The 19,358-nt window shown below is 42.4% G+C and overlaps 1 protein-coding gene across 2 annotated transcripts in view; it reads left to right on the top strand.

The window, feature by feature from the left end:
* The first annotated feature begins 403 nt into the window (after positions 1-403).
* The window catches only part of KCND2 (potassium voltage-gated channel subfamily D member 2), a 440,517-nt gene continuing 421,562 nt past the window's right edge, over positions 404-19,358 (top strand). For both annotated transcript variants that reach the window (XM_054023461.1, XM_054023452.1), the window contains exons 1-2: positions 404-491; positions 2,048-3,225. In XM_054023461.1, coding sequence (XP_053879436.1) covers positions 2,111-3,225 — 1,115 coding nt within the window. In that variant the 5' untranslated portion in view covers positions 404-491; positions 2,048-2,110. The remainder of the gene's footprint in view (positions 492-2,047; positions 3,226-19,358) is intronic.

Below are 19,358 nucleotides of genomic sequence, written 5' to 3'. Positions count from 1 at the left end.
TGCTTCCTTCGGTGGCATTTGCAGGAGCGGAAAGGAGAAGCAGCCGCCTGGAAAATAACAACCTGCAGCCGCAGCAGCAGTCGCTCCTCTCCCAGCTTGGCGAGGCATGGCCCACCCACTGGAGGGGCAGGAGAGAGAAACCCTGCTGTGCCCTCTGCCTCGCCAGTGCGTCTTCCCCCTCCAGTCCGCGGCCATCTGCAGCCCCTCAGCAGCCCGGCGGCATGGGCAGCGGCGCGACTCCCTCCTGACAGGGGCCACCCCGCCGCAAGCTCTGCTCCTCGGGAAAGACGCGCTGCATTAACTTGCCAGGCGCGATTACGCTGCTTCCTCCCCCCACCCTGGAACTTGTTGCTGGTGGTGCTTGGCGGCGGAGGGGGAAGCCCCGGTAGCTCTGGCCCCTTGGCTCGGGGCTGGCTTTCTCAGTGGCTCCCATCTCTCCGCCTTTCCCGACAGTCTCCATGCAAGTGAGCGCTCTGGCCAGACTTTGCCAGGTACGTACCGCGGGCTGCACCCGGGCCGGGGGAAGGAGAGCCGAGCCGGGGGCGGGAGGTCCCTGCCTCTAGCCGGCAAATTGCACCCAACCAGGGAGGTTCCCTAAGCCTCGGCTCCCGCTCCAAACCTCTCCCTGACACCATCCGTACCACGAGCCCCCCTCCCCCTAATCCCACACGAGGCTCACTGCCCCTTTCCCTGCCCCCCTTGCACTATGGAGACCCCCTAATCCTCCTCCCTCCCTAGTCTCAGCATGAGGCCTCACAATCCCCCACCCCTCCCAGACACTGCCTGGCCCTTCTTCCCCCTCCCTGACCCCCCTGCACAATGGAGTCCCCCTGCCTCCCTAGCCTCAGCATGAGCTCCTCGTACCATCACCCCTCCCTGACCCCCCTGCACTATGGAGACCCCCCTAACTCTCTATCCCCACCCAACCCGCGCTTCACTCCAGGCTCCACAACCCGTGTTTCCCCTCCCAGCCCCACACTCACTGTAACGCTCCCACACGTCTCTCCCTCCCCGACTCCAGCTTCAGCCCCCGCTTCCCCAAACTTCTCTTCTCCCGCCCCAGCCCCCCCCCCTATTCACCAGCTGGCTCCTCTCCCCAACAACCCCTTCTCCTGGATGCTTCAGCGCCCCACTGGCTATTCCCCTGCGCCGGGAGCCCTTCTGACCCCCCCAACCCGCCCCCCGCGCACCGGCTCTGCGCTGCTCTCCTCCCGGCTCCGGACCCCGCCCCATCCCCGCATCAGCACCCCAGTCCCGATTTCCCCCTCGCCAGCAGGCAGCCGCCCCCTCCGTCGGGGGTTCCCCCGCGCGTCACTCTCTGCTCCAGCATGTTTTCTTGGAAGAAAACTTGCCGTGAAGTTTAAGGCTGTCGCCTTGAGCTCCTCCCCCGGCCGCGGGCTCCCCCTGCCCCTTCTCCCGAGCTGAAATCCCAGGGGCAACCAGGCGGGGGGGATCAGTCCCGACGTCGCGCTGGGGCTCTGAATAGGGAAGGGGCGGCCGCCTGCGCCTGCCCACTCCCCTTCCAGCCCGGCCACTTAGCGTTGTGCAGGGCGGGAGGGGCTCGGGAGAAATTCTGCGGTAGCCCGTGGCTGGAACTGATCCGCGGCTGCCGGTGTATCCACCGGCGCCTCTCTCCAGCGTCCATCCCGCCGCCAGCGGCAGTTGCTTGTCTCTTCTGGCAGGAACAGGTGGGAGGAGAGTCCGGTGGGCGCACATCGCTAGGGCAGAAAGATCTTCCCCTAGCTCCAGGTGGCTGGCCTTAGCTGGCTGCTGGGTGCACATCCTTCGTAGGCTGTGTCTGTATGCAACAGACTGACCTTTCTTCACAGGAACCAGCTGGTAGGGAGGGTGAGGTTTTTTTGAACACCAGTACATGATGACTTTCCGAATAGTTTGATTTATTATTTTAAGCCACAGGGAAAGGAAAGGGAGGAGACAAGACAAGTCTTTAAATGATACCAGTACTAATAAATAAATAAATAAATAATGTTCAGTACATTGATATTGTGTGAGCATTTTTATTCATTTTTTTAAATTTATATTTTAGTGGCCAAGTCTAGATTGGCTCTGAAGTGATTCCTCAGCAGCAGCTGCTGTAGCAGGTTGGACCATGGCAGCAGGAGTAGCAGCTTGGTTGCCATTTGCACGGGCAGCAGCCATAGGATGGATGCCAGTGGCCACAAATCCCATGCCAGCTGCTCCCCGGCAGGAGAGAAAGCGAAGCCAGGACTCTCTGATTGTGCTGAACGTGAGTGGTACCCAGTTCCAGACATGGCAGGACACCTTGGAGCGCTACCCTGATACACTGCTGGGCAGCTCGGAGCGGGACTTTTTTTACCACCCAGAGACACAGCAGTATTTTTTTGACCGGGATCCTGACATCTTCCGTCACATCCTCAACTTCTATCGTACAGGGAAGCTGCACTACCCTCGACAAGAATGTATATCAGCTTATGACGAGGAGCTGGCCTTCTTTGGCATCATCCCTGAGATCATAGGCGACTGCTGCTATGAGGAGTACAAGGATCGCCGGCGTGAGAATGCTGAGCGCCTGCAAGATGATGCAGATCAGGATCATGCGGCTGAGTGTTCCCTGCCTTCCATGACAACTCGGGAGAGAATGTGGCGGGCCTTCGAAAATCCACACACAAGTACGCTGGCCCTGGTCTTCTACTATGTCACTGGCTTCTTCATTGCTATCTCTGTCATTGCCAATGTGGTGGAGACAGTGCCCTGTGGGGTAAACCCTGGTCGAATCAAGGACCTGCCCTGTGGGGAGCGCTATGCTGTGGCTTTCTTCTGCCTGGATACTGCCTGTGTCATGATCTTCACTGTTGAGTATCTGCTGCGTCTGGTGGCAGCCCCCAACCGCTACAAGTTTGTGCGCAGTGTCATGAGCGTTATTGATGTAGTGGCCATCATGCCCTATTACATTGGTCTGGTGATGACTGATAATGAGGATGTCAGTGGGGCCTTTGTGACATTGCGTGTCTTCCGTGTCTTCCGGATCTTTAAGTTTTCCCGCCACTCACAGGGGCTGCGCATCCTGGGTTACACGCTAAAAAGCTGTGCCTCGGAGTTGGGCTTTCTCCTCTTCTCACTGACCATGGCCATCATCATCTTTGCCACGGTCATGTTCTATGCAGAGAAAGGTTCGTCATCCAGCAAGTTCACCAGTATCCCTGCGGCCTTCTGGTACACCATCGTCACTATGACAACGCTGGGGTAAGTGCAGATTTGCTTTGGCCATGGCCAACATTTTAGCAACTTTATTGTCACAAAAGAGCAATGTTTGATATCAAAAACTTCATTAGAAAAAGTGGGAATATCAGTATTTGTTACAAAAACTTTACAAACACAAGTGGGTGCTTTATACATTCTATTTTAAACCTATGTGAATAGGTAGGTGTAAAAGTGCTGCCAGAGGATAAACATGTGAATAATGTATTATAAAATCAAATTTTTTGTTTTCAAAATTATATGTAGTTTCTTTACTCTTTGCTTTTGCAGTTGGGACAGTGAGAGTATTTTTTGTAGTCTCCATGAGGTGTCAGTGGGTCTTTAATGATGTAACATAAGTCCTAGAAAAATCCTTTACAATATTTGCTAATGTAATGGCAATTAACAAAAGAGCCCAGATATACAGTTTTAATCTTACAATATAGAAAACAGTGTAGCTCTGCCATTTTGTTTAAACCAAAGTGATGTATAGAAATGAACTTGGATACTGTGAAGTCAGTTGAATTCACAAAAGCATAAGTAAAACTTTAAACTTCACAAAGGCCAAACCTTGATCCCATGAAGGCACTGGCAAAATTCCCTTTGATTTCAGTGGGACTAGGAATTGGCCAAAAGTGAATGACATGTGTCAGCCTACATACACTTATGAAAGTGCCTGTGAAGCTGACTGAGAAACTATAACTAACATATGTGACTAATTTAATTCCAGTATATATGTTAAAAGTTGTTCTAGTTACAAATTAAACTTCCCAATAATTTGGAATTAAAATATATCACAGTTGACATTTAAGATCCAATGAGTTTTAGTGGTTAGTTAGGAGACTTCATTGTTTAAAAATGATATTGATGTCATTGTAGCTGTTTATTCTATAGAGAAGGTTGTGGAAATGCATTTCTCTTTGATGCTAACAGAGATTTAGAAAGGTTGGTTAATTTGAGGAGGCAATTTGTCATTCTAGTCTTAGTTCTGTGATATATAGCATGTTGTAATAGCTATTATATTGAAACTGAATAGGAGTTTATTCATTGTAAATTTCTAGTTCTTTTATGACTGCGGGTATTAAGAGACAAAACTTTTCTCTGTCACTAAGACCATCGTTTCATTAATCAAACATTTCATCACATCTTGTTTAAATTGTCTGGTTTTATGGAACATGCATCTTTTTTTTTTTACTTTACCAAAATGAAAGTAAACCTGTATAATGAATTAGTTTATTTATTACCTATTATCATAATCTAGATTGGAAAACCATGTAAAAAACTTTAAAGATAAAAGGGCTGCATTCTACCATCAGTTTTTATACAGAGCTTTTATCTTTAGCACAATATAACAAATGAAGATAAATACTGTACACGGGAAATATTTCATATGTCTTCTGGTATTGGTGTGTAATGCCAGAAATGTGTTACAAGCTGTCATTGGTAACAAATTAAGGATTTGTTGTTATATTGGGTAAAATGATCTTATTACTATAGCTTTTTAATACTATTACATTATTAATTATTATCTAAGCTGTGATAATTTCAGCAAAATCAGTCATGATCAATTAACATCACTGAGAACATTTACCACTGGAGATGAAATAACAAATGCAGGAGCTGATCTGTATTTGATAATAACTGATATCTGTTCGACAATTAAGTTAGTCAGTATTGGTTGGCAGTACTTGTTCAGGGTACTGAACAGTACATTGTTGTTAATACTTTATGTCCACCTTGTAATTGTCTATGTTTCTGATATAGGAGCCTGTTTGGCACTGGTAGGAAAAAAATAAATAAAAAGTGTATTATGTTATGATTCCAGATTACAAAAGTATTTTAGACTGGGTAACGCTTTCAAAAGCAGCTAAGTGAGTTAGGAACCTAAATCTTATTGGAAATCAGTGGGACTTTGGAGTCTAAACAATTTTTGAAAATGGGGTTTGGGTTCCTAAGTCACTCAGGCTGGAATTTTTTACAGGGATATGGGTGCCTGAGGATGCAGGATAGTAGGATTTTTCAAAAGGATTTAGGTACTTAACTCCCATTGGTTTCAAGAGGCCACTTAATAGGTGTTCTGTGACAGAATCTGTAAAGAGGCATTCTGGTGAGGGGCCTACAAATTAGGGGGCAAAATTCTCATGTGTAAACTCCATGACCCATCAACAAGACCCGTGCATGCTATTTGTGCTACTGCCATGCAGAAGATGCATAGGACCACTGCTGGACAGAATACATGTTCCAAATACATGTACATATAGGGGCTAGATTCACTTTAGACACCTAAATTACAGAATCAGTCCCCATGGGGATTTACATAACCCCCATTCAGCCATTGCTGAATCCCATAGGCACCTAAACTTGCCTAAGTTTGTGCAGTAAAAGTTCCTTAGGCACCTATATTTCTGCCTCTGAGCATACATACTGCAGTGACATACCAGGTATCTGCATGTTCAAGCCGCAGCGCAATGTACGAGGGGGAAGTTAAGCATTCCTCTGTCTAACTTGCCTGTGGGGCCCAATCTGGCAAGCATGCTCAGGCCTTACCTACTAGATCAGGCCCCAGTAGGCAAGCTTACACAAAATGGTGGGGGGTAGAGTAAAAAGGAGAACTAGGAGGATCACCTCCCTCATAACTTTTAGCCCAGTGGTAGGGTACCCACCTAGGAGACCTCTGGTTTAAGTCTCCCCTCTACCTGAGGGGGGCAAAGAGTTTTGAACAGGGATCTGCTACCTCTCAGATGAGTGCCCTAGCCAGTGGGCTATGGGATAATCTGATGTGGGGTCTCCAAGGGTCTGTCTACACTGCAATTAGACATCCACAGCTGGCCCATGTCAGCTGACTCTGGCTTGCTGGGCTCAGGCTGAGGGGCTGTTTAATTGCAATGTAGACTTCTGGGCTTGGGCTGGAGCCTGGGCTCTAGGACCCTGCAATTAAACAGTCTCCCCAGCCCGAGTCAGCTGGCACAGACCAGCCGCAAGTGTTCAATTGCAATGTAGATACACCCTTAGGCCTTGGCTACACTTACCCGGTAGTTCGGCGGCGAGCGATCGAACTTCTGGGTTCGACTTATCGCGTCTTGTCTGGACGCGATAAGTCGAACCCGGAAGTGCTCGCCGTCGACTGCGGTACTCCAGCTCGGCGAGAGGAGTACCGCGGAGTCAACGGGGGAGCCTGCCTGCCGAGTGTGGACCAAGGTAAGTTCGAACTAAGGTACTTCGAACTTCAGCTACGTTATTCACGTAGCTGAAGTTGCGTACCTTAGTTCGAATTAGGGGGTTAGTGTAGACCTGGCCTCAGTCTCTCCAATTGAAACTGTTCCACTGTGGATCAATCATTTAAAAAGTCATTGGAGCAGGGGACTGGATCCTGGCTGGGTCTCCCACGTGAGTGTTCTACAGAGCCACTTTCATGTTTGCTTTTTCTCTCTCTGGTCTAATGACTTTTTCATTATTTATTTCCTCCCCTCTTCCCCCACCCTCCATCCGCCAGCTTCTTGAAAAAATGGTATAGGTACCTAACTCCAAGAGAGGGTTGGCAGCTGAGAATCCCAAGCAGAGGGAGGTGCCTCCCTGCAGCCTGGACTTAGGTGCCTATCTCTGAGAGAGGGGTAGGGCAGGGTGGCCAACCTGAGCCTGAGAAGGAGCCAGAATTTACCAATGTACATTGCCAAAGAGCCACAGTAATATGTCAGCAGCACCCCATTAACTCCCCCCTGCCACTCCCAGAGCCTCCCACTCACTGCAGCCCCACTGATCAGTACCTCCTCCTCCCTCCCTGCACCTCCTGATCACCTGTTTCGTGGCATGCAGGAGGCTCGGGCGGGGAGGAGTGAGGGCATGGCAGGCTCAGGGGAGGGGGCGGGAAGGGGTGGAATGGGGGCAGGGCCTGTGGCAGAGCTAGGGGTTAAGCACCCCCCCGCACATTGGAAAGTTGGCACCTATAGCTCCAGTCCCAGAGTCGGTGCCTATCAAGGAGCCACATATTAATTTCTGAAGAGCTGCATCTGGCTCCAGGGCCACAGGTTGGCCACCCCTGGGGTAGGGCTTAGCATGCGCCCCTCAGCACCTCCTGCTGGCTAGTTTAGGTAGGAGCCGCCTAGCATGATGGCTTATGTGAATTCCATTCTGAGGTGCCTGTCTCTCCCTATTCGTTGTATAGGGAGTGGAGGTGCTGAACTCGGGCTTTGCGAATTCCAGTGATAAAGGTTAGGCATGGTGATACTCAACATCCCCACACCTATGTTCCTTTGTGAATCTAGCCCTTACGTGCCATTTGGGAGATAGCTGCACAGCCATCCTGAATTTGGCCATTAACATTTACGATAATACATAATTCTGGAGAAGTTTTAAGTAGCATGTTAACTGAAGAATGTTGTCCTTTTAATAATATCTTGTTAGCCACGTAAAGATTGTGATTAAATGTTAAATAGTGATGTATAACTTGAGTAGCATAAAAGGCTCAGAACTCTTCTCAGCTTGATAGAGTAAGTGCAGGAAAAGAGGGGAAAGTTACAAGGGAAAAAAGGTAAAGATCAATGAAAGCTGATTATTATTATTTCTAGTAACTTGGATTAGGGATCAGATCCTGCCATCCTTACTTGGGCTACACTCCCATTAATTTAAATTAAAGTTTTGTTTGAATAAGGACTGCAGAAACTGGTCTTACATGAACCAAGTTCTTCACCTAAGAACAAAACTAGCTTAACTCACTTATATTTTAGAAGATCACTGTGTCCAACAAGTTATCTGAAATGTTATAAAATTTTAGGAAAGCTAATGCTAAATAATAGACCAACTTTATTTGAGTTTTGAAGACTGGATATTGTTCTTACAATTTGTGAGATAGCAAGGATATTGAGTGTCAGCAGTAGCAATTTGGGTAGTTATCTTGGAAGCATAGCTATATTTCTCAGTTCTGCATAATTGGTAAGCAACTAAACCATCTTTTAAAAACACAGATTACATTTTTCACTGTAGAATGCCAGCGACTTCAACTATTGCTACAGTTTTTAGACTCCAAGTACATCACAACAATTAACTATCCTCAACTCCAAATATCACAGTGGAAAGGGTTGTACGTGAGGTGTAGTTATACCAAAAAAAAAAAAAGAAAAAGAAAGGAGAAATGTAGTTCTAGGAGTAGAACACGCACTCATGTAGAAGCTGAGAAATGTGCATTCAAATTTCAAGTCAGTATTTTAGTGATTTTTAACTATACTACTACTCTGGCTCTATAAACCATAAAGGTCCTTGGCCGTTCTCACAATTTGCACACCTCCCCCCCCCACTTCTGTTAGGGGTTTGCTTGTTTCACCTGCATCAGTTTTAATTATAGAAAAAGGTTACAAGTGAGACAGAGGTGAGTAACAAGCACAGGAAAAGCAGAAGGAGGTTGTAGAGATGGGGGAGGAGGGTTCAAGCCTCCAATAAGGACCAGAGAAGCTTGGGGCCAGCAGCACAAATGAGGCACAGAGGACAAGCAGCTGCAGGGTAGGAATGGAGGCAGAGCAGGAGCTGAGGTCTATTGAAACTGTGTCTGAGAGACTTACACAGGTGCTTATCAGACACCCACAACTACAATGACTGAATTCTGCTACTTTCTGCTGTAATCCCCTAATTTACTGGTTTTCTTCCTGACACTGCTATAGCCAACAAATGAGCTGGGGAAGCCTGGGCCAAGTTTTGGTGGAGTGGGAGTGTGTGTTTGAAGATCATACAGCAATATTTGTACAAACTTATATATGCTGTTATATATTGTGCTTAAAAATAAAGAATGTATTGATCTTTTGTGACTAGTTCAAAAACAACGACACAGGTATATTAAATAGTACCTTCATATTTATGGGCATGACATTATATAGTTTTGTCAGATCATATAACACATCGATAGGTGAATTATAGACTTTGTGGAGGGCTATTTAAAAATAAGAAAATTGATTTTTTGCTTTCATAATGTAAACTAGATGTATTTACAAAAGAAAGTAACAAACAGTTCCATTAATTATCATTATTTATTTATTTATTCATGTGCTGAGCATCTTACAACAGATTCCCTGCCCTGAAGAGTTTACAGTCTACTAGATGATATGATTATGTAGCATGAGAAACCTACAAATAATAGATCAGGGAATAGGATGATGGATCTAATGCTATCCTGCACCTGCTACTTCCATTCCCTACCTTCATCATTTACCTCCCATTCCTTTCAGATCCTTGAAGTACACTTCCTTTAGTTCTTCTCTTCTCCTCACAACACTGTTGTCTATAGTCCTCCAAGCTCTGATTTTGACTATTGGCTTTCTGTGTTCCTCTATTCCAGCTCCCTTACCCACAACCTGGGCAAATTTAACTTCCACATGAAAGACCCCTCTGACTTTTGCTTTCATTTGTGTCCTCTCCCTATCTTCCTCATTCAGCTGCCAGAACTGGATCAAATCCTCCATTCATCACCATTGTCATTCTCCTGACCTAATCTTTACTCATAATGGTTCACTCTCTGACCTTTTCTTGACTAATTGCCTCTTTACAATCCTCACATAATCTCCTTCAGCAATGCACAATTCATACCTGATCTACACACTATCTTGTGTTCGTGTGACCTCCAAGCCATCAGTGTCTCCTGTGTCTCTGATCTTTGTCTGCTCCGAAACACCCAAATATCAAAAATAAAGAACCAATAATTAAGTAAAAATACAAAAAGAGAACACAATCCTGCAAACCCCTATATCATGAGTAGTTTCATTAAAACCTATGGGACTACTCATGGGAGTGAGGGCTATTCATGTGAGAAAAGATTTGCAGAATTGAATCCTTATTTCTGTATTTTTACTTAACTGGTTGGTCCTTTTAGTATTTGTATGCTTGATATTTTTTCAAGTCTGTTTTAAATTGAATTTTTCTATTTTTGAGTACAATCTTGTGATAGTGTTAGACTCTGCAAATACATTAGATATTTTGATCTATTTTTTCTTCACAGTGGGGTCTGAATAGCTAGAATACTATAAAATGGGAGGGACAAAGTGCAATATATAACCACCTTCAAAGTATGTTACTCGATATTCAAAATGGGCTCCAGATAAAATAGGAAGTATTTGAAAATAAGGGTCAGTTTGGTGGCAATGAAAACAATTTTTGTTTATTCACTAATAAAGAGATGCTTAAAATTGCATTGTGCTATTGGGTGGCTAGTTAGGAAACAGGAGTCATTATATCTGCTTTAGTTCTCTTCAAATAGGTCAACTTGCATGACTAAAAGATCAAGCAGATTTCTTAGAGGGAAGGAAGATTGTTTACTTCATGCAATTTCCCTTGAGCATGAATTTCCTTACCACAGATACAAGCATGGATATGGTGTCAGGAAGATGAGTTTTCTGTTGAGAATCTCATTTATTTACTTCTTTTGGTGGAAACAGATGGAATTTGGTTTCTTCTAGTTACTGTGAGTCAAGAATAACAACACTTGGGTTGGTGCTGAGGAGGTGGCAATAACAAAATATATGCCAGTACCCTGTAAGTGTATAAACTGACATGCAGAATAATCACCACTGACATCTGATTTATTGATCATAGCCCATCATATGAACGGTTCTGGGCTAGTAATGCGAATCTGAAATACATGAATGGTTTGACTTAAGTGATAAAAATCCAGGAAGTTTAAATTGAATGGTGACACAACAGTTAACTCAAACCATTGTGCACTTCTGCACCCCTGCCCAACAAGACATGTTTACAGTGGAAATGCTGGGGAAAAAATCTATAAATATAGTAGTAGAGATAGTGCTGTTACATATGAAGGTACTTGGGAAATGAAATTGTAGTACTGAATACAGAAACTTGTAAAAGAGCTGAATATTCATCTGAAATGTTGTTGTTGTTATACAAAACATTTCATAAACACAAGAAAAGACCCTCAATTTACTTTATTTATTTTGCAGAATAAACATTTGAAACAATGTAAGTCTATGGGCCTGTTTCTCATCTTATTGAAATTTTACCCCAGTATAATCCCGTTACTCCACGTTTACATCAACAAAAGTGAGAAGAGAATTGGATTCTATAAGTCATAAACTGACTGATTAAAAGAAGGCATATAAAATACAAACCCAAAGACATAGCTGATGAAACCTGAAGCTGCACCTGAATCTAAACTATCTGACAGCCAAGTTGACACAGTGCTAGAAAAGATCCTGTATATTTCTGTACCTATCATTCATCAGGCGGTGAATGAGAACACTGATTTTTATTTAAGACCTAGTCTACAAAATAGTTTTCCTTCACTTCTTATGAAAAAAGGAGCATTTTGACAAAAAAAAAGGAGCATTTTTACCACAGTGCACCAAGAAGTTATATTATTTTTTTCCAGACTGGCTTAAATAAGGGTCAGTTAAGGTGACAAATGTATTCTACCTTTTAGGTAGAACAACTGAAGTGCAACAGATGTGAGATCATGAGAGAGATCGCTGGATACAAGTATTTTTACATATATACCTACTGACGTAGGATCAAAATAAAAACATTAGCACATATAAAATTATGTGGCTTTTGGAACATTCCCTGAAAGATTTTAGTTCAATTTAAAAATAATATTAATAAATTAATAATTGGTAATTAATAAATAATACAAATTAATACTAACTAAAAACAGTGTCTTGAGACCGAGATGATCCAGATCCCTCAAACTTGCTAAAGGGAAACTGAATTAGTTTCTTCACACCAGCACAATGGCATTTCAAGAGATAAGAAGCATCTTATAGCAGAGATCCCCACATCTCTGGAAGGGATACGGATACCTTAGTGGTCTAAATATCCAGGTCTGAAAGTTCATCTGCACCCTACAAACCATACTCAAATATCAGCAATGTTAACACTTACTATTTCTAAAAGCTGATTAAATAATCATAACATATTACTGTGGTTGTATGAGATCGTAAAAGCCAAGTTCTGTCTGTGTGACTATTAAAGATCCAGTGGCGCTTTTCATAAGAGCAGTGATGTGGTTTGCTCTGAGGTCCTTGGTAAAACAATATTTCCTTTCCCACATTGCTGTGTAGCATACTGTGCACTGGCAGGCTACAACCCTCCATCCCTGAGGTCTGAGCATTTCCAGAGTGCTTTGTGCATTCACTTAATTTGAGCCTGATCCTGCACCGCTGAATTAAATGGGAGATTTTTCATTTCCTTCAATGGGGACAAGATACAGGCCATTGTGAAGATGGAAGATGCTGTAAAAATATTAGTATGAATAATCTCATGTTTATGTAATTTATCATATATGATAAGGCCCACATTTTCAAATTTAGGCCCAGATCCTTCAAAGTGATACATGCGAATAGTCCCTTACACCTGATTGGACTCCCACTGGGGTCAATGAGACAATGTATGAGCACAGGGATCCTCCTGCATGGATCAGATTGCAGGATCAGAGTGCTGTGAGCCAGATTTTAAAGGTATTCAGGTGCCTAAAGATGCAGGGAGACACCTAATGGGTTTTCAAAAGTGCCTAACTGTCATTGAAATCAAAGGGAATTATGTGCCTAGGCGGCTAGCTGCATTTTAGGTGCCTAAATGCTTTTAAAAATCTTACCGTTATTTTAGGTTAAGCACCTAAATCCATACTTAAAGACCTAAATAAATGGCCTGATTTTCAGAGGTGTTGAGCACCAGCTGCTGGTATCGAAATAAATGGGATTTATGGGTGCTCAGCATTTGTAAAAATTAACATTTCCTATGTTCCTATAACATTAGCAAAGCAGAAAATTGTGTATGTGTGTGTGTGATATTTGTTTTTTTGTTTGTTTGTTTGTGTTTTTTAGGAAAGGGAAGTAGATAGTTTAACAGTTAAAAGAGGGGAAATAACTTGGAGAGAGATTTTCTAAAAGCAAAATCTTCTCTTTGGTTTTCAATTTTTGCTGTCATTTTATGTAATTGATAATGTAGCAGGAAGATAATTGTAAGAAATATTAATTTTGTTATGCAAGTTTTACAAATTTCTTGTTTGTTATTCTTGAACTAATGAAAATGTTTTTCAGTAACTAACTGCAAAATTTTAAAACGGAGCATATGCAAGTGTCCAGTTTTGAAAACTGTCATAGCCTGGAGCGCTGATTGACTTCAGTTAGATCAGAATTTGGTTCAGAGACAGTAATTTTGATGAAAGGTCCAGCATAAGCACTTACACAATTGTTGGCTTTTTGTTACTTTTTTGTTTTGAAAAATATTGTGGGCTAATCCATGTGGAAGAATCTTTCAAGTTATCATTTGTGAACCTAGTCTTCCAGGAATTCTTTGTGAGGGGATGAGTCTCAACCCATCCTAATTGTGCCAGCCTGAAACATTAGCTAGTTTCTGCTAATTTCTTCTGAATCTAATCTTCTAATAAACCCCTGCTAATTTCTTCTGAATCTCTATCGTTAGCTTCCTTCAATAAGTCATACCAAAAGGGTTTTCTATACAAGACCGTGGGATGTAGCAAGGGCACTTAATTTATTTTCAGTTTTATTTTTATCAATCTGTTTTTTTTTCCTAAAAGGGGGAAACATATTTTCATGTTTGAAACTTTACTTTCCATTTCTGTAACCTGCATCTGTATCACTTGTAGCCGGTTATCAATTTCTTGAACTTCCTTATCAGTTGTGGGCAGCAACTACTGCACTGTGCTGGGCTATTTAGGAATAAAGTGGATGGATGGATTACATGGTGGATTACAGTGGCAACATGCTGGTTTCTAAACTCTCCTGCTTCCCACAGTGGGTAAAGGGGTTGAAGATGTCTTCCCCTGACCAAACTGAGAAGAAAAGTTTGTTTTATGAAGTTTCATCTTTCGTTGAAGTTAAAAATAAGAGGTTTAAAAATGACTCTCTTTGTATTGAAGGTACATCAAAATTAAGAAATCCCTATATTTTTTAGGAGAAGCTTCCTTGTTAATTTAAATTATTCTGGATTGAATTAGGGGATTTTAGTTTTATAAGCGTTTTAGAGTGTGTTTGACTCATTTAAATCAATAAATCAAATCAAGTTGAGACAAAGGGCTTGTCTACATTACCTGCTGGATCGACAGGCAGCGATCAATCCAGCAGGGGTCGATTTCTCGTCTCTAGTTTAGAGGCAATAAATAGACCACCGAGTGCTCTCACGTCGACTCTGGTACTCCACCAGGGCGAGAGGTGCAGGTGTTGATGGGAGAACGTCAGCCGTCAACTTACCACAGTGAAGACACCGCGGTAAGTAGATCTAAGTATGTCGACTTCAGCTACGTTATTCACGTAGTTGCGTAACTTAGATCGATCCCCCTCCCCGCAGTGTAGACCAGGCCAAAGATAATAAGACGTAAGGACAGAGTGGAATAGGCAAGCAGAAGCTACATATACCAGATGGAAGATAGACAAGTTAGGGGTGTTTAAATAATTCAGATAATAAAAACAACCAAGTTGCATTATAATATTTATTAGATATAGTGTAATGAACTAAGTTAATTTTTGTGTTTTAAAACAACTGCAATGGAGAATTTAGTTAACCTATAATCAATAGCATTGTTCTTTTTTACCTCTGAGCATAAAACCTCACAAAAATACAAATAATATACAGGCAGAAAGTTAAGAATAAACACATTTAAAAATTGCCTTAGTGGTTAGAAGAACTAGATTTTCATTACCTGACACATGAAAATGAAGTAAAGGCAGAAAAGGCCCTTGATTTGAGTTGCTAGGGGAAGCAGTAAAAAGGCCAATAAGATGTTGGCTTATTTCAAAAGAGACATAACTCTAGGGATGGTGCTATCAATAAAGCATTTCCTACACTAATTTTGGAGTACAATACTCCAGTTTTGGCTATTACATTTGAAGAAAAGTATAGTTAATTAGCAGAAGAGTACAGCATAATATGGAGTACTGGATAGGGTACATAAATAAGTGAATTTGAAGGGCTTTTATATGAAGAGAGAAGAGGCAACTGGATTACCTCCTTGTGATTAGAAGTGGTTTCCTGCTCAGTGGCCACATTGAAAAGGTCCTCTACGTCCAGGGTAAACCGAAGTCCAGACACAATAAATCGGCTTCCAAATAAGTCCTTTGCCCTCCCTGTCCCATAGCCCTTCCCCTTGGTTGGAAAGATACAACCCCACAGTATCTTAGGGCCATAGGGGAGCCCATGCCTGCCCTCTGCCTAGGACTTCTGCCTTGGGACCATAAAAAGTGAAGTAGCTATCCACTTCAAATTTAATCATTCTTGATTCATTTTTGCATCAGGTCCACTTCCTATGTTTGCCTGCTGTTTAGGCCTTTCCCTGTGAATGCAAACAAAATACCCAGTTAAAATCAGTTTTCAGGTTTATGGTTTTTCAAATAAAACCAAAAACCTTTTGAACAAAATTATAAAGAAAATGTTTCAAAAGTTTTTTGTTTTTGGGGGGAGGAAAAGAGGGTTCAAAATCCCAAGCAGCTCTATTTCTGAGTCAGCAAATGGATAGCCTAAAACAGGGATCTCAACCTCAAATCACCACGAGGGCCACATGAGGACTAGTACATTGGCCCGAGGGCTGCACCACTGACACCTTTTCATATAAAGGTACAAAAGCCCCCCCGCATTGCCCCTGGACTCGCCCCCACTCCACCCCTTCGATTAGGCCCCACCCCTGCCCCACCTCTTCCCACCCCTTCCCCGCCCCTATTCCAACCCCTTCCCCAAAGTCCCCACCCCAACTCCGCCCCCTCCCTGTCCCTATTCCAACCCCTTCCCCAATCCCTGCCCCTGCCCCGCCTCTTCTCCGCCTCCTCCCCTGAGCACATGGCTCCCCACTCCTTCCCCCCCCTCCTGGAAAGTGCTAAGCACCACCAAACAGCTGTTTGGCGGCGGGAAGCGCCGGGAGGTAGGCAGAGGAGCAGGGACGCAGTGCGCTGGGGGGGAGCAGGGGCGGCCGGGGAGGGGAGCTTGGTGGCTGCAGGAAATAACTCCGGGGTGGGTGCTGGTAGCTTGGTGGGCCGCAGCGGCCCGTGGGCCTAAAACAACAGCTCTAAAAGGGATGTGAATTGTTCCCATTTCATCTTAATGGGAAGCCTGCTGATGGAGATTTAAATGTCAACATTGTAGCTATTTAACTACTGACCATTTGAGAAGAATCACCAAACTAATGTGCTTATCTGACAATCTAAACTTACCTCCCACACCTTTAGTGCCCCTAGTTCTGAATCTCCTTTGATCGTGATGTCAAAATCTCCAGCTTCTACCATGCAGTTGTGCCTTGTCAATACAAAATTGTGCAACAGACTGGAAATTTAGAGACAGAGTAAAATAAATTTAATTTAATACTAAATTAGATTACACCAAACACTGTACTGATTTTAATTCAGTAGAAACTTACAATTTTAACTTTACATAAATTGCTGCAAAAATTCCAGTCTGCAGCACTGGAGAACTGCAGAATCCTGAGTCCCTTGCCAAAGAATTGAAGATAAGTTTACAGCAGAGTACATGAAGTTTTACTCATTTGTCTTCTGACTTTGCCTGCTTCTCTACAAAGTATGTGAGCCTCTCCAGTAGGTGAACTTCTGTAATTTGGTCTGAATCTTGTTATTGATGGTGGCCTGTTTATTATTACTTGAAAAAATTGAAACTTCCTCTCCATGTTTTGCTTCTCTGGAAAATCAAAACTTTGCCAGCTGGCATATTTTTACCATGTTTCTATTATTGATAGGTCCCCTGAAATTACATGTTTCTCTCAAAGAGCCTGTCTTTCCTTTTGTCAGACTTCACCAGTTGAATTTTGTGTATTAATTGGAATTTTATTTTTCCCATCTCTGAATTAAAAGAATTGGAAGAATACTTCCTTAAGCTTTTGTTAGTTTACCTTATTCTCTCTAGTGGGTTTTTATTTTATTTTTTTGGCTATTTGTTAAAAGAGTATGTCCTGGATAAGTTTCTCTCAATGACAGAGTTGTCATAAATTTTCAGAGCGAGTTCCAAATATAAGGTACTAAACTGCAGCTTTACCTTTGGTTAGAGGCTAGGAGAGAAAAATGTGAAATATCTGCTTCTCTGGTGAGTGTGGACAATGTGTACTTCGTGACTTCTGGGAAAACACAGTAGAACCTCAGAATTACGAACACCCACCTCATTTGGAACCAAAAGTACACAATAAGGCAGCACCGAAGACACACACCACAAAAGCAAATACAGTACTGCGTTAAACATAAACTACTAAAAAATAAAGGGAAAGCAGCATTTTTCTTCTTCATCATAAAGTTTCAAAGCTGTATTAAATCAATGTTCAGTTGTAAACTTTTGAAAGAACAACCATAGTGTTTTGTTCAGAGTTACGAACATATCAGAGTGAAAAACAACCTCCATTCCCGAGTTTTTCATAACTCTGAAGTTCTGCTGTTCTGGGAAACCTGCATTAATGTTGACCCGATTCGAAAAGAGATAGTAGGAATATCAGCATGTAGTACTCCTGCTTCTCTTTCAGTTCTTAGGTCCTTGAATCTTGACAAACTTTTACATGAATAGAAGGATTATTCAGACACTTTCTGAATTTGGATGGATTTTTTTTAGCACTTTTCTGATATCTACAGAGACGGGGGGGCGTGAGGGGGGAAGGAAGTGGAACCATGTAGTGTCGCTAGAGAAAAAATATTTTAGCTAACCACTCTGTTAGAAATAAAGAAACAGAGAAAGAAAAACAGTGCTGTAAATCTGAACTGCTTGTTTTACAAGCAAGCAACCTGCTAGTGACAGATTGATGATCTGATGTGGAAGAGAAATACATCTTTTTCTCATATTTTGTTTGCTATGGTGTTAAAAACCTGATAGTTTATTTACTAATTCTGTTTACATAATTTGATCAAAGCTATAAAATATAAAAAAGTGCCAAGAGCTTTTAAAATTAAAAAAAAAAAGTTCTGCTTTCTAGATTTCCTGCCAGCCTAGGAACTACATTTTCAATACAGCAACTAGGATTTTGTTCAAGCAACTCTTGATATCACCTATGAATATTTCTCATCAAAAACTGTCAAAAGCTTTATCCATTGACATGCACATTAATAGTAGATCTGGTCAGGAATTTTTAGACAAAATGTTTTTTCATTGGAAAATGCCAGTTCATTGAAACCATAATTATTCAGGAGAAAGGGTCAGTTTCAACGAACTTCTTATTTTGAAAAGTTTAAAAAGAGTTGAAATTGTCCTGTTTCAACATTTTCAAAATGCAAATGTTCATTTTTATGGTTGAAATGACTTTGTTTAGAAATTTAATATAGTCATAAAATGTAATAAATAAAAAGAAAATAAAAAATGTTTGAAATCAAACCGAAACATTTTAATTGAGCAAATTCAAACTTTTTTGGGGGGGAATTTTGGTTTGTGAAAATTTTTGAAATTTTGACTTTTATTACAGTTTGGGACAAGAACACATTTTGAAATGTTCAAAAACAACAAGGAGTCTGGTGGCACCTTAAAGACTAACAGATTTATTTGGGCATGAGCTTTCGTGAGTAAAAACCTCACTTCTTCGGATGCAAGAAGTTGCATCCGAAGAAGTGAGGTTTTTACTCACGAAAGCTCATGCCCAAATAAATCTGTTAGTCTTTAAGGTGCCACCAGACTCCTTGTTGTTTTTGTAGATACAGACTAACACGGCTACCCCCTGATATTTTGAAATGTTGACAATTCTCACAGGATGGGAAAACCATTTCCTGCCTAGCTCTAGTCAATAGAGTCTCACTGACACCAGTGGGGTTTGGCTTAAATTCAGATTGAGGAAACAAATCATAGAATCATAGAATATCAGGGTTGGAAGGGACCTCAAGAGGTCATCTCGTCCAACCCCCTGCTCAAAGCAGGGCCAATTCCCAACTAAATCATCCCAGTCAGGGCTTTGTCAAGCCGGGACTTAAAAACCTCCAAGAAAGGAGATTCCACCACCTCCCTAGGTAACACATTCCAGTGCTTTTCCACCCTCCTAGTGAAATAGTGTTTCTAATATCCAACCTAGACATCCTCCACTGCAACTTGAGACCATTGCTCCTTGTTCTGTCATCTGCCACCACTGAGAACAGCCGAGCTCCATCCTCTTTGGAACCCCCCTTCAGGTAGTTGAAAGCAGCTATCAAATCCCCCCTCATTCTTCTCTTCTGGAGACTAAACAA

The sequence above is a fragment of the Malaclemys terrapin genome, chromosome 1, assembly GCF_027887155.1.
Source record: "Malaclemys terrapin pileata isolate rMalTer1 chromosome 1, rMalTer1.hap1, whole genome shotgun sequence".
NCBI lineage: Eukaryota > Metazoa > Chordata > Testudines > Emydidae > Malaclemys > Malaclemys terrapin.
Note: the sequence above shows the minus strand (reverse complement) of the source record. Positions and strands in the feature narration are given on the sequence as shown.